Source organism: Zerene cesonia, chromosome 20, assembly GCF_012273895.1.
Source record: "Zerene cesonia ecotype Mississippi chromosome 20, Zerene_cesonia_1.1, whole genome shotgun sequence".
In the NCBI taxonomy this organism is placed as follows: domain Eukaryota; kingdom Metazoa; phylum Arthropoda; class Insecta; order Lepidoptera; family Pieridae; genus Zerene; species Zerene cesonia.
This window is the reverse complement of record NC_052121.1, coordinates 5,584,959-5,608,489: the sequence shown is the minus strand read 5'-3', so window position 1 is coordinate 5,608,489 and position 23,531 is coordinate 5,584,959. Positions and strand designations below refer to the sequence as shown.

The 23,531-nt window shown below is 31.9% G+C and overlaps 4 protein-coding genes across 7 annotated transcripts; 2 read left to right on the top strand and 2 right to left on the bottom strand.

The window, feature by feature from the left end:
* Positions 1–418: 418 nt before the first annotated feature.
* LOC119835334 (cyclin-dependent kinase 11B) lies at positions 419–13,353 on the top strand. Of its 2 annotated transcripts, XM_038360092.1 has the most exons (12): positions 419–689; positions 840–992; positions 1,135–1,841; positions 2,080–2,301; positions 2,827–3,010; positions 3,234–3,405; positions 3,663–3,845; positions 9,418–9,562; positions 10,415–10,536; positions 10,626–10,850; positions 11,063–11,281; positions 11,635–13,353. In XM_038360092.1, exons 1-12 carry the CDS (start codon positions 613–615, stop codon positions 11,839–11,841), a joined length of 2,616 nt encoding a protein of 871 aa, XP_038216020.1. In that variant the 5' UTR covers positions 419–612; the 3' UTR covers positions 11,842–13,353. The 2 variants fall into 2 exon arrangements, with proteins under 2 accessions (XP_038216020.1, XP_038216021.1); XM_038360093.1 differs by lacking the exon at positions 419–689 and having other exon boundaries at positions 856–992; positions 1,084–1,841.
* Positions 13,354–13,412: 59 nt separating this feature from the next.
* On the bottom strand, positions 13,413–16,323 carry LOC119834859 (argininosuccinate lyase). The gene is made up of 8 exons (XM_038359377.1): positions 16,315–16,323; positions 15,986–16,183; positions 15,667–15,891; positions 15,459–15,559; positions 15,058–15,251; positions 14,601–14,944; positions 14,340–14,527; positions 13,413–13,616 (listed from the first exon to the last, which is right to left on the bottom strand). Exons 1-8 carry the CDS (start codon positions 16,321–16,323, stop codon positions 13,466–13,468), a joined length of 1,410 nt encoding a protein of 469 aa, XP_038215305.1. The 3' UTR covers positions 13,413–13,465.
* A 1,275-nt stretch (positions 16,324–17,598) lies between these two features.
* Positions 17,599–19,469, top strand: LOC119835221 (tRNA methyltransferase 10 homolog A). Of its 3 annotated transcripts, none has more exons than XM_038359922.1 (5): positions 17,599–17,651; positions 17,853–18,414; positions 18,500–18,646; positions 18,853–18,958; positions 19,176–19,469. In XM_038359922.1, the coding sequence occupies exons 2-5, from the start codon at positions 17,908–17,910 to the stop codon at positions 19,328–19,330; spliced, it is 915 nt and encodes a 304-aa protein (XP_038215850.1). In that variant the 5' UTR covers positions 17,599–17,651; positions 17,853–17,907; the 3' UTR covers positions 19,331–19,469. The 3 variants fall into 3 exon arrangements, with proteins under 3 accessions (XP_038215850.1, XP_038215851.1, XP_038215852.1); XM_038359923.1 differs by having other exon boundaries at positions 17,618–17,715; XM_038359924.1 differs by lacking the exon at positions 17,599–17,651 and having other exon boundaries at positions 17,746–18,414.
* A 173-nt stretch (positions 19,470–19,642) lies between these two features.
* Positions 19,643–22,004, bottom strand: LOC119835220 (probable serine hydrolase). The gene is made up of 3 exons (XM_038359921.1): positions 21,643–22,004; positions 20,654–20,870; positions 19,643–20,571 (listed from the first exon to the last, which is right to left on the bottom strand). Exons 1-3 carry the CDS (start codon positions 21,769–21,771, stop codon positions 19,889–19,891), a joined length of 1,029 nt encoding a protein of 342 aa, XP_038215849.1. The 5' UTR covers positions 21,772–22,004; the 3' UTR covers positions 19,643–19,888.
* Positions 22,005–23,531: the final 1,527 nt, after the last annotated feature.

The following is a 23,531-nucleotide window of genomic DNA, read 5'->3' as shown; positions in this document are numbered from 1 at the left end:
TCATAAAAGCGGAACGCCTTGTTTGTACAAGATAACCTTCCTTCAACCAACCAACCAACCTCTCATTCTATACAATTTTTTACAAATATAAAAATTTGCATAATGCATTAATATATAAAATAAAAAGTAAACATTGGCAGGTTCCTAAGTAGTGCACTGTTGTAGCGTAGACTTAAACCTATTACAAAAATATTTATAAATTTATTTTATTTGCATTTAGTGCCTTCTATTTTAAAAGGCCAAAGGACACTTTGGGTTCATTACACAAGATAAAATAATTACCTATAGATATTTTTTATGGGTTAAAAGGGTAGGTGTTACATTTATTTAACGGAAGCAGAAAATAGTATTGCCATACATAATATTTTTGTGTTATGGTGGCAGAACTGATTCGATGTTAGCATTTAACTTCCGTTAACCATTTTGCTAAGATGGCGTCGAACCAAGAGATTTGATAGCTGCATGTTCAAAGTAATACAATTTCTGAGTGCTTATTATTGTTAAGTTTTATTTTTTATTTATTTTGTGGTGTATAAGTGATTTGTTTATACTGTTAATTAAAAAATAAGTGAACACTCCAAGGACTCGAGTGTTACATAGATTTGACAAATCATGAGCAATTACGAAGATGATCAAAGTGAAGACGGAGAATTAGCACGAAGTCCAATTCAGGACGAAATGGATTTCAGGTTAGTGGTATTTCAAAAAGGACATTACGATGTGACATATTTAATTACTATTCATGTTCATAGATTTGTCAGGTTATTGCAAGGACATTCATCAACATTTCTATGTGATTATTACAGACTGTTTAATGTTTCTTATTTATATTTTATTAGTTTGTCTGACGAGGACCGCGATAACCCCGATTCCTTGGTAATTAAACCGCCTCAAGCGATTATTCGGTCGCATCGAGACAAAAGGAGTCACAAACGTTCTGGCAAAGACAGGTACAAAGAAACTGCGAGAAAAGAGAAAAAGCATCTTTATAGGTTAGTAAGAAGCTATTTTTTGTAGGGATTCATATTGCGTTAATTTGTTTTATATTCATATTCTATTATTAATGTTGAATATTAATTTAAGGTCTGACTCAGTGGTCTGGGGATGTACAACATAATTGACTTTTTTCAACAGGGACCGTGATAAGATGGAAAAAGCGAAACGTGAGGTTGGTAAAGCCATTGAACGTGATGATGTACCCAAGGACTACTATAGAGAAAAACAATACTACAGGGAAAAAGAAGTATACCGCGATAACAAAGACATACGAGAAAAGGAAATGTATAGGGAACGAGAAATAAGAGATAAGGATGTATATAGAGAAAAGGAAGTCTATAGGGAAAAGGATCCTTATAGAGAAAGAGAGCATTATAGAGAGAGAGAATTGTATAGAGATAATACATATAGAGATTTAGGTAGACCAAGGGAAACTTATAGAAGTAAAGAGGCATACAAAGAAAAAGATTTACAAAGGGATCATGATGTATATGTCAGTAGGGATAGACAGTATAAGTATTCTGAGGCTGAAAGAAAGCACATTGAGTCAGAAAAAATACAAACTACATCACAGAGGTTACAAATTAATGCTAGGTTACAAATGCTGGCTGAAGAAACTAGGAGTTCTCACAATAATGAAAAAGAAAACCGAGATAAAACTTCTGGTGATAAAGAATTAGAAGATTTAAGAAGCAGAATATTAAGTAAAAGGTTGACAAAAGAACTTCAAACACAAGATTCAAAAAAACACTCTGATTATGACAAAGAGGTTAGGTCTGATTCCAGTAGACATTCTTCTCTAGATAAACAACATTTAGAACGAAAAAACAGATTGATAGAAGCAGGTAAACTTTTATTTTTGAAATCATGAATAAGATTTAAATGTGTCTAAGAACAATTTTGATTATTAAGTTCACTATAAATAGCAAGATAAAGTTTATGGGATTAGATTCTTATATAATTGCGCAACTACTAAGCTAATAGACTCCTCTAATCACTGTAAAAACATTTATATACATCAGTAATTATATAATTATGATTTTTCTAGAATTCTAATTATATAAGTTTTTCGGTCTTTTGTAGAAAGAGAAATGGTTAAAAGGAAACATGAATCACGTAATGAATTAGAAGCGCGTCGAGAAGACCGTCGCCGCCGAGGCAAAAAGCGTTCCGTTAGTCCAGATGAAAGCAGGACTAAAAAGAACAAGACAATGCACTCGCCGAGCTACGGAGATTCAGTTGTAGAAGTGTCAGATGCTAGTGATGTGGAAATGAAGAGTGACACACACTCTGAACCCGAAGAAGGTAATTCTTTTAATAATTTACACATCATGATTTTATCATCATACTGTTTTAACTGATTACAAGAAAAAGCTTCAATTTATCTGTATTTTTTTACTGTGTGTACTTTTTACCTCGTAACTTTTAGTGGATTAACTTATTTTGTGGCTGCTGAAGAAGCTGAAAGAAAGAGAGATTGAAAGAAGCTAAAGCTGAAGACTTGTCATCTGGTCCCATTGAAATATCTAGTTCTAAAGGGCTACTTTTGTTTCTTTGTCACCTCTTTATACCTGAACCACTGAAGTGATATATGGTAATCCCATGATATTTGGTAATCCCATGAGATATTGTGGAACTGTGCACGTAAAATCCCAGAATAATTTCATTTGACTATATGAGTGTAACTGCGGGTACAGAGCTAGTCTTCAAAAATAAAGAAATTTACTTAAAACCTCAAAACTTGAAATGTGTTTTCTGTCTTCTCTCAATGGAATTATTAAACATTAACTGGATGTAGATTTTAAAGAAATTTATTTTTTTTCTTCCTAGGTGAACATTCCAATACAGAAACAGAAGAGGGAAGTTCTACTACTGATTCAGAATCTGATGCAAAATCAGATGAGGAAGTTCAAGAAAGTGCTATGAATGAAACAGTGACCAAAGATCATACAAAATCAAAATCACCATCACCAAAATCTATCCATGCAAGCCCCTCATCACATGAAACTAGAAGGTAAGAATAATAGAAGAAATAGTTATTGAGGTCATAAGGAAATGATAATGTTGCAATTCTGCCGTGACTGTGTTGAGGAAACTACAATGTTCTTACAAATACACTATATTTGACCTTTGATTTTGTTTATTTGGTACTAATATAGCTCTTATATAAAAGCAAATGTTATTTGACACAATTTATGATTAATTTTTATTATTTTAATTGAAAAATTGTTTATCAGGTCACACTCTAGATCAAAAAGTAGGAGTAGGTCCCATTCATTTTCCCCACCCCCACCTGATGAAAATGGAAAAACTCCAGTAGAAGAAGCCAAACCTACTGAGGATGATGAAAGTCAGAGACTCAAAGAGGAGGCCATCAATTCACTGCCACCCTACTTCCCTGCACTTCAGGTAATTATAAACCATTTTTTAAATTAGAGAAATTTGTACTTTTACAAACTTGCAATGAAAAATTATAATTTTCACCTTGATCTTGTCCTTAATGAACGGTCCCACTTTAAACTTTATTATTTATAAATAATGATTATCATCATATGGTGGCCACTTCAGTAAGTTACATTTATCTTTATATGTTTACTTTATAAGTGTAAGTCAACAGTAACTTAAAACAAACACTTACATGTTTTTTAACTTAATATGTTTTATAGGGGTGTAGATCAGTTGAAGAGTTTCAATGTTTAAATAGAATTGAGGAGGGCACATATGGAGTTGTCTATAGAGCTCGGGACAAAACCACAGATGAGATTGTGGCTCTGAAACGGCTCAAAATGGAGAAGGAAAAAGAAGGATTCCCTATTACATCACTAAGGGAAATCAACACATTACTAAAGGTAGGATCACAATCTCAATTTATTAATAATTATAAGCTCACTTGGGCCATCGTAATGCATCATTACTCAGTGTTTAAAGGTATAACTTTCAATGTAATATGCGTTTATCTTTAGTTTGTAAGTTTGAGCCGCGCGGTGACGCAATCGATGGCTCACGTGTGTATTTCACTTTATTAATGCAGTGTATTTTATTCCTACAGGCCCGGCACCTCTTACCTGAAGAGGGTTGTGCTAGAGGTGTGACCCAATTGCAAGGGTTAACAACTTCGATACACGGGCGGGCCTAAGTATCTTATAAGGGATTTATTCCAGGGGAAAATCTTCCAATGTTCTCTACTCCTACAAATTTACTATTTTTGAAAAGTAATTTTTCTTATCATTACCCATATTTATCAAATATCGACGGTTTTCTGAAATGGCAATACAAACTTTTACGAGTGAAATGAAGAATCACAACTCGACATTAATTAAGGTAACTGTGATTTATTTGTGTGTAAAATAACAAGGAAAGTATTGTATGGAACCTCAATAAGGTATTGGCTGCATGACACGGAAATTACTCTTAAGTGATTTATAATGACCACATATTATATGGAAAGACAGAACTTTATGGTAGATCGATCATTCATTAGGTATATTTATTTCTTTTTAAATTTATTTCTTTTTGAGTTGAAATATTTTGTATCTTCTAAGAAAAATGCTTTAGAATGTAATCAGTTAAAAAGATATATTTATATCAAAGAGCACTCGCATTGATTTTGGACTAAGGTGTTGCTCTTTGTTATTCTCTCAGTACTAAATGCAAATTATATTAAAAAGTCATCCGAAATTTCCTCAAAATCTGTTTAACCAACGATTCATTGTTTATTTACAAGCATGTCGAAATCTCAGTTTTTCTTAAATAACCTAGAATTGTAGAATATATGCTAAAATTATAGTGATGTAAAATTCTTATTGATTGCTCAATTTGTTAGCTAGTAGATTTTGTATATAGTTTATCACATTCTGCCAGTTTTGCACCAATCCATAATGGGAAACCCTTAGATGCACATTATATAAAGATTTTTTGTACACTTATACGACATTTATAATTGTATATATTTGACATAATACACTATCAATTCTTCCACCTTACTAAATATTTTAATTCATAGTACAATGCTCGATTCTGAGTGTATCGGTTTTTTTTAATTAAATTGAATTGGTGAATATTGAGGTAGTATTAGCGCTGGTCCTAAACCTAAAATTTTATTTTGTTAGGAAACAGAATAGTGTAAATAATTAACAAAAATATCTCAATCTGCTTACACCCAATTTTATTTATATTCTTTATATAATTTTGTTTTAAATGACATTTAACTAAGACAAATTTAACGAATAAAAATGAAACACGAGGTCGCAAATTATATTAGCAAATTGGTTATATAATAGTAATTACAGAGGTTATCTTTTGCACACTCTAACATTTTTTAAAATTAATTTCCTCAAAATGGATCGAGTGGGATCTTAGTTTTTTTTTCGTTGTAATCGATGAATTCAATCCAGTTACAGTAAAACTTGTTCCTTTTTAATGTCTTGAGAGGAGTAGAATAAATACTATAGTTTATAGTTATAGTTTATAACGTAATATGTAGGCAATGTTTGGTTACACTCTTAGTATTTTTTTTAATATATTGAAATCATCTTTTGTACAAAAGAAATTGAATCGTAATATTCCGATTTGAATGTGTCGTTGATTATTATTTACCAAAATCTAATTAACTTGATTTGTTTGAATGTGCTTATGAAATATAAAAAAATTATTGTTACACTTCTGTTATTTCCGAATTCTACATGGTCTAAATCGAACATATAATCGATATATCTACATTATGAGATAACTACATTTAGTAGTATTTACTAGTTATAATGGATAAAAATAAAAATATATTTTAATAATAAAAGTTAAGTTCATAAGCTTAATTGTTCAACTAGTAGAAGTAAAAAGATTTGGTTCATGACCTATTCAATGCATTCATTATCTTCCATTAAATTCAATCAATCATTGAATTCTTATCAGTTTAATTGACCTAGCACAAATTCATTCTAGTCTGGCTTCGAAATGCTACCTTTGATCATATCGCAAAAGCCGATAACGTAGACAATGTCGCGATTGTCACAACCCAATACATATCAATAATATAGTAGTGATGAAAAAACAGATTCTTGTTAACACAAAGTGACGATTTACAATCAACAACTCTTTTACAATACAATTAGTATGTACCATTTTTATAACGTAAACGTCAAATTACATTTGACCCTTGACCACGCGCGATTAGTCCGTGGAAACGTTTTCATTGAACGACTGAATGAAATTAGGCCGGCATTACATTATTATAATAAAATATTATAATGACTTAACACACAGCATTTTATATATCTTAAAAGTCATTTAAAACATTTTTCTTGGCATATGCATGATTTAAAAACTACATATCCTAAACTACCTAAAAGAGGAGCAATCTTTCGTTTTATAGTGCAGAAGGTGCAGGTGAAGTTCCATATAACAAATGTTTCTAGTATCTTGTTTTTTTTTACAAACTTGGATAAATATTTATTTTAGCTTTCTGCCCGCAGCTTTCCCTCCTATGTCTAAAACTTAACAATTAATACTTAAATCCTTCTCGATAAGCACGCTATCCATTGGTGTAAAAAATAATAAAAATCGGTGCAGTAGTTTTTGAGTTTATCGCGAATATACAGACAGATCTGCTGGAATTTGATTCAACAATAATTAAATAACAAAAATGAATATTCAAAATATGCAATTTGTGGAAAAATATAAATTAAATTGAGTTATGATATTCATAATTTGTGCTTTGTATTGAAATTAATGGAAATGATTTTCTATATTTATGTAGAAAAAAGTAATTAAAAAAATGCATGTCATTTTTCATGTAATTACTAATCATTTCATATGACCCATTATTTGTATTTTGTTTTGTTTTTATTATACATTTGTTTTTTTAAGCTAAATTACATATAACTAAAATCCAAAGTTTGTATTGCCATATCCGAAATTATGATCGATATTTAAGCTGGCTTTCCCATATTACAAATTTGGGAAACAAATAATATTAGGTGTTAAAAGTTTTCATGCAAGTCTTCTATACTTGTCATTTATTACCTTTAAAATAGGCTAATACATGTTTACAATGATAGAAAGACGATATTTAATCTATTTACTAACAGAATTTCATTAATTTCAATCCCACAATAAGAAATTGTCATTAATGAACTTCTAACTTGCAAATATTCCCTCTCCATTTGGTTTTAATGTTTTAAATTATTTGTAAAATCTGATGGTGTTTATTATTTCAAAAGTTTATGGTTATTATTTTATAGTATGTTGGAGTTTAGATAATAAGATTAATTTCTTTAAAATTGTTACCTTATTACATTATACATGAAATTAATCTTTATTGTTCTTATTATCTTAAGACCATCCATACGTGTATAATATTTATATTACCATCATAGTTTTAATGTTAAATATATCAGTTTATGGATTGTCTTAAATTATGAAACTACTTCACTGGTTTTGCAGTGATTATGTACTTATTAAAATTGTTTACAAACGACGTATTACCCAAATTATTTTTTGTCTTTAAAGAAGTATTTGGTAATGAGTTATAGCATAAGTTTGCTCATAAACTACGGTTGCGATCTACGAAGAATTTCGAAAATTGACCTGGTATGACCTATCTCAGCCACTCCTTTTTTTCTATTGAGGAAATCTTACATAGATACCCACGGCCCCCGGGGAAAGGACCACGAGTCCTTTCCACGGGGTAATGTCGGTTTTCTACCGACTAAAACCCCCACTGTGTTCCGACGAGCCGCTTTAGTGAAGGGGTCACGGGAGCAATAACATAACGGAGCGACAGAGATAGGGTATACCAGGTCAATGTACAAATATCTTCGCAATTTGCGACCGTAATTTACTCGGTATAATATTCTGTTTTCATTTACATTATAAATATTTTATTTAAGACCTTTTCCGAAGAAAATGTTTTCCTGCATGTTTTGATGCCCACACACTGGCCAATGCTTTCATTGTCTATTAAAGCTTAATATTGGAAAACAAGCTTCACATGTAATTTTAAATATTTGTTACATTTTCCTCTGATAATTTTGATTATCCTGAAAAAAAAATTGATTTCAGACAAGTTTTGTTCTATCGAATAAGCATAATTGTTTCATCAATCTATTTAGGATTGGCCATTTTGAGAAAAAAATGCATTTTCATTGAATAAAAAATAATTAAAATGAAACAACGAACCTTAAACCGTATAAGGATTAATATGCGAGTTAAGAAAAAATAATGTATGTTAAATGATGTAACGATAACGGATTTAAAGCGTATATTATTTACTCATAATATATGTATTTGTAAGAGTTGATGAAAAACTTCGTAATATTATTTTCCAGTTTAGTTGAATGTTACATTATTTTTGTTAATATTTATATCGGTAATGATATTGTATTTTTTTTGTTTTATTTGTTTGAGATGTCACGGAAACTTAGTAAAATTTCTATGGTTTCCTTTTTAACTTAACAAAAAAAGAATTAAATTAGTAAGCCAAACCATAATTAAGGCTTACGAGTTTATTATTTTTTTGTTAACTTAAAAAAAAGAATTCGTTTATTTCAATTTATATTGTACAGTAAATTATTGTCAGTATTATATAAGTTGGAATACTAAAATGAAAATGCAATGATAACCAAAGAAGATTAATATTGTGATGAATTCGTATTAATAAGGTTAATTTTCATCATCCAAATGATTTCTTTATAGTTGTAATCTTTTTTTTTCCTATATTGTGAATCGTGCCTTTTTACGATTTATACATACATTCAGATTTTACAAATAACCTTAGAACATGCAATTGACACTTGCAATTGGGTAGTAAAACATTTTTCTATCAAGATTTGTTTAGAAAAGTTACTAAAATCCAAGGGGTTTTAAATTAACAACTTTTATAAATAATGCGCAGTCGTGATAATTTGTATAGATGTCATATAAATATAAAACTTACAGTCAAGTTGCGCAATGTTTATAAAGTTATATGAAGTATCATTACTATCCCAATATGGGGAAAATAAATTATATGAATTTATCTATATCTGTTACGTGTATTGACTATACAGCACTTTGTGATACAGGTAGAGCTGTGTAATAGTATACAGTCATCTCGTACCTACAGTTTACAGTACATTGGTAAATAGTTTTATTTATCCAAACAGCTGTATGGTAATCCAGCAGTATTCCAAATGAACAAGTAGAAAGTTCAGTTAAATTATAGAATAGGTCCTAAAGTCGTAAGAGTAAACTATACATTACTATATACATTTTATAAGATGACTTTCTCTAACTACTTTCTATTGGAATACTATTTATTGGAATATTTGTTTTTAAATTTTCTTTATTTCGACTAGGAATAAGGTGCAGGGTTTTTTCACAATGGAAGGTTTTTAGCTTTAGTTCTTTATGTGTTCTAATTGGTAGCACGCTATTGTATTGTTTTAGGGCCAGCATCCGAACATCGTCACAGTGCGAGAAATAGTAGTCGGTTCGAATATGGACAAAATATTCATAGTTATGGATTACGTGGAACATGATTTGAAGAGTCTCATGGAAACAATGAGGAACAAAAAACAGGTGTTTCTACCAGGTAATTATCTTATACCTTTAAACGAGCAATTCTTGTATATATATATATATATATATAATTGGAATCTCGGAATCGGCTCCAACGATTTTCATGAAATTTAGTATATAGGGGGTTTCGGGGGCGATAAATCGATCTAGCTAGGAATCTTTTTTAGAAAATGTCATATTCGTGTTTTATTCGTGTTTTTTTTATCCTGCCATCTATTGGTCAATAATAATACTATTTTGCTTCGTAGATAGCTGGACAACTGAAATAACACAGGCACTTTTTATACCGATATTCCTACGGCATACGGACTTACGCGGTTTCAACCGCGGGTCACAGCTAGTGTATTTTAAATAGAGTTATATCGCAACAATGGGAGGACGTAAAGAGATAGGAATGATTGTAAAATTCAATTGATATTCATTATTTTGCCGCGGAAAGCGCATGTGGTTACAAATATTGCAAGCGCGCGTATAAATTGCCATATTTATAATATTGTTTAAAAAATGTCATGTGTAAGCATGTATAATAAAATATTAAAGAATATGCTACAAAATGTCGGAAAAAAATGAATCTTCTAATTTTCATCGATTTTGCTAATATATAGAATATTATTTTGAGAAAAGAATAATTTTATTGAAACAAATAAATACAAAAAAGAGTGCGTCTCGGAATGCCCGACAGAAGTGATTACTTAAAAAAATCTAACCATATATGAAAGAAATGGCTATGAGCCAGACAGATTAACCCTCCCATAAGAAGTAAAAAAATTACTTAATAGTTTATTTTAGCAAGACATAAACGCACATTCAGCATTAAATTATGTCCACATCAGTTGGTGTTGCAATTGAGTTATTATATTTTCAGGTGAGGTGAAATGTTTGATGACACAATTATTAAGAGCAGTTCACCACCTACATGATAACTGGATCCTGCACAGAGACCTGAAGACAAGTAATCTGCTGCTTTCACATAAAGGAATATTAAAGGTAATCATTTTGTTTTTACAACTCGATAGTATAAGCCACAAGGAAGAACATTAAATTTCTATGATTATAATATTTTTTTAATGTCCTAGGTTGGAGATTTCGGATTGGCCAGGGAGTATGGGTCACCGCTTCGCCAGTACACACCCATAGTGGTGACACTTTGGTACCGCGCCCCAGAGCTATTGCTGTGCTGTAAAGAATACTCCACGCCCATTGATATGTGGAGTGTTGGATGCATATTTGCAGAGTTTGTCACGATGAATCCTCTATTTCCCGGAAAATCAGAGGTCGATCAGTTGAATAGAATATTTAAGGTGAGGAAGATATAATATAATTAAATATGTACTGTCTTAATTACAATAGACAATTGTAGGTGGTTAGTTAATATATCACACAGGATTCAAATATAGGTTCAAATAAATAAAATTACATGCATGATGCATGTAATTCTATATATTTGAATTTTCCAAATGATATTGGGGTTTTTCTTCTTATCTTAGTTGTAACAAGGCGTCGTACGTTGCAGGACCTCGGCACGCCGTCGGAGTTGTTGTGGCCGGGCTACAAGGAGCTGCCAGCGGTGCAGAAGATGACGTTCGCGGAGCACCCGCCGGGCGGGCTGCGCCAGCGCGTCGGCGCCGACCTGCTCTCGGAGAGCGGGCTCGCGCTGCTGCAAGGCTTCCTCACCTACAACCCCGTGAGGCGCCTCTCCGCTGATGCCGCGCTGGAGCACGCTTACTTTAAGGTACGTGGAACATGGAGTTGTGTCTTATTGCGAGTAATGTGGGATGGATGGGAGGCTTTTTGATATTTTATGGTTTTTTAATATGTAGTTTGTTTATAATTCATTAATTATCAAATATTGTAACAGAATTATTTGTCTAGAAATAATAATAGAATACATTATTCGACGATGAAATAAGTTGATATATAAGAAGTTGGGTAATATTGCATTTTGTGTTGTGGTTTCTAGAGGATTTCACATAAGTTGGTAATAAAACATTGTGTGTCTTTTTGTGTAATTGATTGTCGTTCGCATAGTTTGTAAGTCTCTATATCAATATATCTATCACGTGTAAGATATAATAAATCCCGCAGGAGAACCCGGTGGCGATCGACCCGGCGATGTTCCCCACGTGGCCCGCCAAGTCGGAGGGCAACCGGCGCACGACGCACAGCCCCAAGCCGCCGGCGGGTGGCGCGGCGTACGCGCAGTTCGCGCGCGCCGACTCGGACGAGGCGCTCGGCTTCCACGTGCAGGCGCGCTCGCTCAACGTCGCGCCCGGCTTCTCGCTCAAGTTCTAGCGGCCCCGCCGCCCTGCGCCGCGGGCCCGTCCTAAGTCGTTGAACTTTGCGAACCTCGGTATATAATCGTGCGTTTTTTCAGCCAGACAGCTGATTATGCAGTGACATATCGTGTTAGAGAATTATCACGTGTGTTAACATTATTCTTTATACATAATTCGTAGCGACGTAGCGTTGAAGAGATAGCCATGCGCTAAAATGGCCTCGTTGTGAAACGTGGACTAGTAAGCTACATTCGATATAACTAGAACATTCTATTGTACGTACTCTTTGAGCTAATGTCCACGTTACTGGCTCAGACTTCTACACAGTGTATACTGAAAAATAATGTTGCATTGCCTGAAGGACAAGGACACAAACGATGTGATGTTGTTCACTCTTTGTATATTAAGATCCTATTTCACAATATGACAAGTGAATATAATTGTACTTTTTCTTTTTTTACGAATCAAAACTTCTCTCGAAGGCTAGAGAGCCTTCTTTGCCTTAATTGGTACTATTTATTTTTGTGTTAGTCACAGGCAAATTCAATAGTTTACTGCTTACAAGCGGCGGTGTACAAACTTGGCATTTTGTATTTGCCGAGAGTTTACTTTTTCCAAACGTCCATAAGGAGCCGGTTGCAAGGCGACGAAGCACCGTATTGATATTTCTGTGTAGTTTTAAAGTATAACGATCTTAATAACGAAACCAAAATTTCCAATTTCGAATTATGGTCATAATACAAAATGCCGAGTGCTTGTAGACTTCGGACGCCGTTTGTAAACTGTGAAATTATCCGATATATATGAATGAATGATCCTCAAAAAAAAAAAAAAAATTAAAAGCATTTACTTCGTGGTATTTTTGCAAGATTAAACTCATTATAACACCTCGATATATTGTATAACAAATATTTTTCTAAGTTGACTGTACATATGTTCTCAAATTTGGCATTCATAATATTGTTCTCACATCATTTTGAGTTATTTAAAAATGGCATATTTCTGTTTAATGAACCAGAGAAGAGAAATAAACTGTGTTCAATTATCCAAAAACTACTTGTTAACTGTTAAGACTGTATCTAATATGTAATATAAAATATTGTCCTAAGATGGGAGTACTTATTATGCAAGAATGTTTATATCTTTGTATTCGTCAGCCAATTTTTGATTAATATTTTTTTACTATATAATAATCATTATAATATTGTTAAATGTTAGCCGAAGGTACAATTAATATGGAATATACATTTATAACTATGTTTTCGCAAGTAGTAACAGTTTGTTCCAAGATATTTGATCTTAAATACATTTATAAAGTTATGGATTAAACACGTCATCAATTAAAAATACTCAAAACTTGTTTGAATGGTACATATTTTTAAAGTGTCAAAATATTTTTCTATATGTAAAAACAGTCTAGGAAATAGATACAAATGTAAATACCTCTTATAAATAATGATTAGCGTTTCTCGAACGATAATTAGATTTAGCATATAATGTGGTATAAAATATACCCATGTTTTGACAGAAGATATTTTGTTTTATTTATAAAATCTAAACCAAATTTTGTCTATGTGAAATTCGTAATTGAGAATGTAAAATGAATATCCCAGTACATTTATTCAATACAATGTTATAGTCTAACAATGCTCATCTTGTAACCATTTCTGTAACAACTGCAGCTGATTCCAAACCGCGTCGCGCGAAGTTCCTCCGGCGCTTGTATATTGCTCCACACTAGATTCCCATGAAAATATTTTCTCTAGCTCCTCTTGAGATCCAAATTCTGGGCTAATTGAAGAAATTAAGAATCTCATTAATTCAATAATTACCAAAATTTAATTAAATTTGTTACGTCCAAAAACCACACGAAAAGCATTAAGTACTATGTGATTTAATTTACTTTAAATAGACTATACTGTGCTATTTTGTGACAACCGAGGCTTTAAATGAATTAATAAAGGAATTTTATATTTAATTTCGAATGACAGTCAAAATGAAATAAACCGTTATTAAATAAACTGTAAGAATTTCAAAGTGAATCGTATTTTTTGTAATTACATTAGACGTGACGCAAAAAGTTCTTAGTCTCCCATTTTTAATTACACAGCATAGTATTTTCAAAACTGACAATACTAAATGACATCGAAAGACTATGATTGCCATTCCCCTTATTTCAGACGTTAGTTAGTTTTAGTAGGTTTTAAGGATATAGCCGACCTTGTATATAAGGAATTTTTTTAACAAGATTCAACGTAATGTAAATCCCACTAATCCTACTAATATTATAAATGCGAAAGTTTGTAAGGATGTGTGTGCGTTTGTTGCTCTTTAAAGCAAAAACTTCTGAACCGATTGCAATGAAGTTTGGTATGTAGACAGCTGGACAATTGGAATAACATAAAGGCAACTTTTGATCCCGATATTCCTACGGTATACGTACTTACGCTGGTGAAACCGCGGGGCGCAGCTAGTAATGTTATAAATGACATGTTATTTTTTTCTAAATATTACCATATAGCAATGTATTCCTTATGAGGCATGTGCTTTAGATCTACTCCTAAGGCGGCAGCGCGTCTGAGCACGAACCCTACAATATGATGTGCTTTTCGAAATGGTACGCCACGCCGGACGAGCGCGTGCGCGAGGTCTGTAGCTAACATGCTAGAATCCAGGAGCCCAATTGCTTTGTCTTGATTAACCTTTTTCAAATTAAAGAATACAATTAAAAATATCAATTAATGAATTGTACAATTTTTTTAAATTAATACTTACGGTCATAGTTCTTATAGTTCCATTCATTACTTTTATGCAGTGCATTAATCTGTCATAAGATCTAAACGTAATTTCCTTGTCGACCTGCAAGTCTTTATTGTAAGTGCTGGGCAAACCTTTAAGAGTGCAATTAAATGAAAAGCTGTCACCTAAAAGCATTCCTGCAGCCCCTCTCACTAATTCTAAACCATCAGGATTACGTTTCTGGGGCATTAAACTGGATCCAGTAGAAAATTTATCAGATAACTGTACAAATCCAAACTCTTGAGTGCTGTATATTATCAAATCTTCCGCTAGTCTACTTAGATGCACTGAACACAGTGCAGCCCAATTAAGAAATTCAACTGAAAGGTAGAACTTAAATGTAGACAGTTAATCTCGATGTATATTATAATATATGCTTATGCTTATAAGCATGCAGTATAAAATCTAAGCAATCAAAATATAACAAAAATACCAATATAATCTCTTGATCCAACGGCAAACATAGAGTTAGGTGTGATATCATTAAATCCCAGACTATGGGCTAATCTCACACGATCAATCGGCAAAGCACAGCCAGCTATGGCGCCACTGCCGAGTGGGCATATTGACAAGCGCTTAACTTGTTCATTTAGACGACAAACATCGTCTTTTAGTAGCCAAGCATAGCTGAAATCACAGATAATATACCATTATAATAGGCTAAATTTAACTTAGTAGGTTTTTTGTTTGGAACTTTAGTATCGCGAGTCCTACAGTTTACAATTGGATCTTTTAACTTAATAGGTACGTGAGACCTCACGATCCATAGACTTGATTTTTTACACACACACACAGCAAAATAGCAAATTATTAAGGTTCATATACTTAAAATACCTAAGCATAAAGTGACTCCATCGTATAGGTTGGGCTCGCTGAAGATGAGTGTATCCCGGTGCAATTACATTTATTTCATTTTCTGCACGTTTCGACACTACCTTCAAAATGAAAACATAGAACATAAAAATGATTTTATCAATTGAAAATTAATAATTTAGCTATCTTGAAAGCACTAAAATATCGCTGTCAGTCAGCGTACACTTACCGAAATAAGATGTAATAGTTCTTTTTTTATATTTTTTACAGAATTAAGCATCCAGAGTTTTGTATCTGTGACAGACTGATCATTTCTACTCCGAGCCGTGTGTAAATGCAAAGCTGCATCACCTGCATATTCTTGAAGCCGCCGTTCCACTACGGAATGTATATCTTCTTCTTTATCTAAGAGACGACCACTTCTATTTAAATCTCTTTCGATGTCGATTTCAACCTATAATCAAGTTGAAGTTGGCATAAACAGGTAGCCTAAGTGGTTAAAATTTGTTCAAGTTATAGAAGTGCTTAAAATGAACAAAAATACTAACTTTTTTCAAACCTTCAATAATAGCAATGTAATGATCATCGGAAAGATGTTTGCTTTTATTCAGCTCTTGAGCCCAAGCACTGCTACCCCGAATATCTTCCCGAAAGAGCCGACTGTCTACTGCTAGGGAATCGTTTAAGTGCCTCAGATCCTGTGAGGCCTCTTCTTCAAAACAACCACCCCATAACTGATATCTGTTCTAAGGGTTAGGTCAACGATGAGTCGATTACAATAATTATGTATTTAACAAAATTTAAATGTAGATGCAAAATATACAAACTAGGTACAACCTTTCAATTACAAATTTCACTATATTTTTGTATTTCTTACCTCTGACATATCTTTCGGGTATGTGAATCTATACGAAAATCTAAATGAAGCAATTTTTGCGCATATTTATTACTTTTGTTTAATTTATGATATGGTGACTTGGCTTTGTTGTTTGTTCACTTATCACAATCGTAGGTTATGAAAGGTTAACATTATGAAGACGGCAGACTATTTAAAATAAATAATTCCATTACAAATAAGTTTGTTTTCAAATAGTAATAACTAGCATTCCGCCCGCGGCTTTGCCTGCATGGTCATAGGAAAGATAGACCAAGTCACGTTCCCGTTCGATTTCCGGGATAAAAAATATCCTATATCCTTTCTCGGGTGTCAAACTATCTCTGTACCAAATTTCATCATAATCAGTTTAGCCGTTCTTGAGTTATAAATAGTGTAACAAATACGACTTTCTTTTATATATAAAGATAATCGATGTTACCAATACGAGATTCTTAGTTAAGTAACTCCTTGGGTCGCGGACGAATTTTAACCGACATCCGTGGCCCCTTCATTAAAATGTTTCGACGGAACACAGTGGAATTTAAGTCGGAAGGATTCCGACATAATCCCAGACATATATATGTTGGAAGAGTTGTAATCGTCTTAGTAAGCAAACGGTTCCCCTTGAGATCGTGCACTTACTACTTAGCACCCTTTTTTAACGTGGTTGTTTTTTTAATGAGGCCATCTGTTGCGTAGGCGTTATTAGCACATTGTTTTCCAAAAAGGGCAACTCGGCAGTCTGAAAAGGGCTAGAGAATCAAATCAAAAGTCTTATTTGCTTATAAAAGCAAGTGTATAAATACAGTATACGAAGGGAATTATTTAATCCTGCTGATCCTAATGAGGATAGTAAGATTAACTCACTAAATGATTGTATTGCCATCCTCATCAAAGAGAAACGCCCATCAACATGTTACTACCAAGGTGAACCTTGAGTTCACCCATGTGTCTGTGCTAAGATGACACACATTGTAATAGCCCTTCAGGATTACATCGAGATTCATCACAAAAAGAGGAATTGTTCTGTCACGGATAAGCGAACAAAGCTTGAATACAACTTGTTCGCTTAAAGTAAGCCAATATCGGGTCCAAAGGAGTCGGTTGCATTCCAATATACACACACATACATTAATGTGAATAACACCCTTTTCAAGTATAGCAGACTGTTTTACATTACAAAAGCTATATTATCTATGACTAAAACCAAAGTAGTTAGGTCCATATTGGACATTGGTATTGACTACTCTTGTATTATTATACTACTCACTACTCTTTGGTATTGACATTTAAGTTTTGACAGTGACACTGACACATAAAAGACTGGCTCTGGCTTCGTAAGTAGCATTTGTAATTTTGTATGTTTTACATAAAAGTTCCATATATTTATCAATTTTCAAGGTATATACCTGGACAATTATTTAAATGCAACAATTTTTTAACGATAGCTTTTATTCAAAAAGTAATAGAAGAAAAAATAAACCAATAATATATAAAACACTAAATCGACCTAACCTATTACTAAATTTTTATGCCAGGTGTGTTCAGATTATGATGATTTGATCAAATTAAATACAAGGGAAGATTAACAACATGGAAGAACTGTTTGAAACACCAGATTATGATACAGCAGAGGAAAATAGCTATCATCATTATACTTTATTCGATGTCACTGTTGACCCAGGATTAAAAGATGACGAAGGAAATGAACTGCCTAGACCTTTCAATAAAAATCAAATGAGGAAGTGGTTGAAAAAAGTGCGTTGGGAAAAACATAAGGCTGAAAAACGTAGTAAAGAAAAGGCTCGGGCCAAGGAAAGGAAACGGGAAGCACGCGCAGCAAATATAGATTTAGGCCCCAACAGAAAAATGTTGAAGAAAATGAAGTTAGAAAAAGTTAAGAAAAATATAACCATAATAATTGATTTAAGTTTTGATCATTTAATGATCGAAAAAGATAGATATAAGGTAATAAAACAATTGCTACGGTGCTATTCAATAAATAGGCGGTCAGAGGCACCTCTCCAATTTCATGTCACGAGTTTTGGTGAAAAAGCAAAAATTGACATTTCCAGGCACAATGGTTATGAAAATTGGGATGTAAGTCTCAAAAATATTTTTATGTGAGTACTTGCAGTCTTTTCTTTGAATGTTTTTTCACTACTTAAAGTAAAGATGTTTTCAGATAGGGTATCATGAAAAGTCTTACCTCGAGCTTTTTCCTAAAGAAAAGTTAGTTTATCTGTCTAGTGAATCTGAAAATGTCATTGAGCAATTTGAAGAGGACACATACTATATCATTGGTGGATTAGTGGACCATAACAAGCACAAGGTGAGTATTAAAAACATGGCCTATGGGTACTAAAAACTAGATACTGAAATTTAGTTAGCTGTAGTTTTAATTTTCTTATTGTAATTATATGTATACATAAATATCGAATAAATTCTTCTAATTACTGTTGTTCATTTAAAATTATACAGTTGAAGTAACTGCCAAGAAGATATGTAATTATTTATGTGTTTGGTATACATTTTCAGGGATTGTGTCATAAATTGGCTGTTGATCAAGGTATAAGGCATGCCCAGCTACCTCTAGATAAATATGTAAACATGAAAACAAGGAAAGTTTTGACCATAGACCATGGTAAGTATTGTTATGAACATTGAGTTATGATAAGTGTATACAATTATATACTTGGGCTTATATCCAAGGACATGTTATTACAATTTAGACCAAGAAGTTTTATCAATAGCAAATTAATAAACCACATTAATTTTTAACTTGTTTATTACAAAAAGTTTTTTTATATTTCTACTAAGTAAATACTAATTGGGCTAATATATTGTATTAATTATTCCAGTTTTCGAGATTGTGCTTCATATTTCTGAAGGTATGCAGTGGCAAGAAACTCTTCTGAAAGTTTTACCATTAAGGAAGGGAGTACACCTATGTGACTCATTAAATAATTCTACATCAATTATAGAAACATCAAAAGAAAATAATATACCCGTATGAAATCATATATTATGTAAATTTTAAAACAAAAATTTAAGTTCAAATTAACAATTTGTTTAAGTAAAACACTATTACACACTAAAATACTGCAATTCACTAAATATATTAAAGCTATGTTGTTTTACTTTTAGAGTTATTAAAAAATATCTCAATTATTAAACTGTTACAAGATATTTGACAATACATAATTTATATTCTTAATATTTGTTTTCATTTTTATAAATACAGATTTATATTACAGAATATGTGTTTGAATATCTACTATTGTGATGTTTTCAGCTCAGACAATATCATAATCATTACAATATTTATAATAATAAATAAAATTTTAGATCCCATTTATTATTAAAATTAATTTATATAACATATTTTCCTCAACTAATATATAAAATCATCACATTATATTTGGGATCACAAGATTATGCAACATAACTTTGTGGTAACAACACAATACCTATGTCTATTGTGTACCATTTATGTAATACATAAACCATCACTTCTATAAAATAATAAATACTTTTATTGATTTTTTTCTAAACAAAGTTTCTATGAACATACTCATATAAATTTATATTTTTGTAAAAACTTTGTTATAATAGGCGCTAGCACCTCAGGATTGTTTAAATGGACATGGTGTGTACCAGGAACAAAGTGACTTTCAAAGTTCTGATTATTCTTTTCTAATGTTTCTCGAAGGTCTACTGAAAACTGATCCGAAGCGTATGGAGAATCTATAGCTTTAAAATAAGCGGTTGGACACTTTAGCCGTTTTACAAGTGTTTCTACAAACATTTTATTTTCGGGCATAAATAGAGTGTGCTTCAAACGAGCATCTCTGTTAAAGTAGTATTTATTGGGATCACTCGATGATGCTTTCATTCCTCGCTTCGCAAGATGGTGAACACTTTCCATGGATACAGATTTTTTTGTCCCGTAATGCCATTTCTTTACAAATTCTTCGATAGAATAGGAAGGCGGCTCAGTATCAATTCTGGCTTGTGTAATTTGAATCTTACGAAATAGTTTTGGGAACATTTCAACAACTTGGTCTAAGTCATAATCGTCTGCGATAATATTGTCAATAGCGATATAAAAGTCTACGTCATCTGGAAAAACGCAAGCATAACGCATCCCCGCTATGGATCCCATTGAATGACAAAGAAGTGATACCTTATCCCACTGAAAGTGATCTCTAATAGAGAGTATTAAACGTGCAAAGTCCCATGGATAGTATTGCATACCTGAAAAGTATACGTATAATTAAGATTAAATAAAAAACTAAGTAGCTAAGTATGTAAAAATACTAAATAATTTATATTTTACCATGTGGATACCAGGATGATAGTCCATGTCCCGGGAAATCAATTGCTATTATAGGAATTTTCTGGTAGAGCAATGGCGCCAAGGTATCCCAGGTTCCGGCGTTGTCCTGCCAGCCGTGCAATGCCAGAATTGGTCTGCGTCTGTCCGCGTCTCCCCATACCTTTGCAGCAATATGGCCCCATTGTACTGGTATTTGAATTTCTTTTACGGGCACATTCTACAATAATTTTCACTTTGAGTTATAATATTTAATACTTTTCCGAGTGTTTTTTGAAGTTTATACTTTAAAACACATTTATTTAGGTATAAGTAATTACGAAGACCTTGATAGAACAATGAAAATGCCTATAGGTAGCATCATTCAATTAAACAATAATATTTTCAAGAACTTAATTAAAAATGATGCTTTATTTGTGGATGGGATTATGGAAGGATTTTCTTTATACACATAGTAACACATTTCCATTGGAAATGATCTACAATTATATATCAAACTGAATGGAACTTGGTCCCAATTCATATTAAAATGCTTAGTAGTAAAACATAAAAACCTCTCAATAGATAGACCTTAACCAAGCTATTTATTTTAAAATATTGCCTATTTCTTCATTATTTATAAAAAAATTAAGACAATGATAAGTTTTAATGTTGGGTATAACTTCGCTATCGGCTTCGGCTATACATTTTATTATTTTACATTATTTAACATGTAGATAACTATGTAGATACTTATAAGTAATAAGCTATATTTATCTCACAAAAAATTAAATACAAGATCATAGCGACGCTAACATATCAAGAGTTGGCTACTTATTTAATACAATGTGTTATAAGAATTTTATTTTTATTTAAATTAGGAATAAAATAATTATAAGAATAATATATAATATAATTAGTACTCATTCCAATTACAATAATAAACCTAAAAATATAAAAATAATAATTAATATACCTTCATAATTTTACTAGGTTTGTATTAAATCACTCACCTTTGCAGTATGCAGTTTCTTGCATCCAGTTTTATTAAAACAATTTAAAATAGATCTTACGCCATGTTCTTTAGAGTTCAAAATGATAGGTTTAATAAATCGGTGCGCCATCTTAGTTGAGATATTCATTGTTTATACTAGTATTACGATTACACTATTTTTATAACCTATAACGTTTTATAGGTTAGGTATACGATCTTCCATTGACGGATTTCAATGAATTAAAAATAGTCACGTTTGTGAGATTATCATTTCATCACCACTATAAAATGAAATTATATAACACTACACGATTGGCTTTAGCCAAATCACTTAGTTAACATAATAATTCGTGAATGAATTTAACGTTACTGCGTGTATTACTTTGCTTAGAAGTCAAGGCCACTTTTGTCATACGTACTATAATGATTCTACAATTTTTATAATATACAAGCTGATGCTCAGAACAATTAATAAGATACTTGTATACTAAAACTACTATTCATCGTTATTATATATTGGTAGATAGACTTTGTACTTAATTTATCATAAAAGTAGGAATGATGTTTGATCTACATGATAATGATTGTAAAGAAGTAGAAGGTACCTACATTATAACTCAATGTTGTAAAGGACTATAGTTTATCATTTTTGCATCGTGATAATTAATATCTACCAATCCAAGACGATACGACATCTCAATGATGAAATAAAATGATATTAGGTGTCATAAATAAAATTTACTAACAGATGTGTTCGTTCTTACGTAAATGTGTAATTAAATCCTATACATAATATTATAAAACAGAAACTAGGTCATTTCCATAAATAAAATCTTTTTTAAAAACACTAATTGCTTTCCAATATGGGTGTGTTATGTGTCCCTGAAACAATAGTTTGGTTTTTTCTATTTGCCTGTTTGTTTGTGAGTCAATCACGTACCATGTATGTCCATTCAAAGTATAAATAGCTACCAAATGTAATGAAACACTATAAAGTATATTCAATATACTCATGACAATAGGTCCTGAATGAACGTTAAATAATCCAGCTAAATATGTATTTTGTTAATATAACTGTTTAATGTTTATACAACTGTTTAAACAGAAAATATGTTCTTATCATAATTATCAAAAAACACAAACATTTTCAGCGTTCAAGTCTTAAATGTAATATGCATGTATGAGATATTAATAATGGTTTAGATATTTATAATGTTAGGCATTAAAGATTCCGTATATCATGGATATCTCTATGACTACATAGCCTATATAAGCAATAAAAGTTGTTTTGCCGGCGGCTTTTCACGCATTAAATTCGGAGTAGTTTAATAAATGTTACCATACATACAATTCTTCTTCTAGAATCACTCTCTTTAAAAAAAAAACTCCATCAAAATCCGTTGTATAGTTTAAAAGATCTAATCCTATATAACACAAATACTCTGCTGCGTCTGTATATGTTGTCCGCTATAAGCTGAAATATTACGGCAACGATTTTTATACTGTTTCCGCCAGTAGAGAGCGTGGTTCTAGAGGAATATTTTAGAATACAACATGTTTTAATTTTGTTCATATATTAGCAGCACATAAAAAATAATGTGTAGTTAAATTGTGTAGTAGGTATTTTTACATTAGATCAATGAAATGTTAATTTTTTTTTTGACTTAGCGTGCGCTAGTTATAAGTTACTAGGAACTCACAAGTTAGTAGGAAATTAAATTATATTTGTTTCCATTACTTCTAACCATAATATGAAAGAAGTTGTCTAGACAAAAATAGCTTTACATCTTGGACAAATTTTCTTCTTAACTAATAATCAAATTATATCAATCGCATAGAGGGCCTTTTAACGACGATTTTTCCTTTCTATCGTTTTCTATTTATTTTTATACATTTTATAGATTTTCT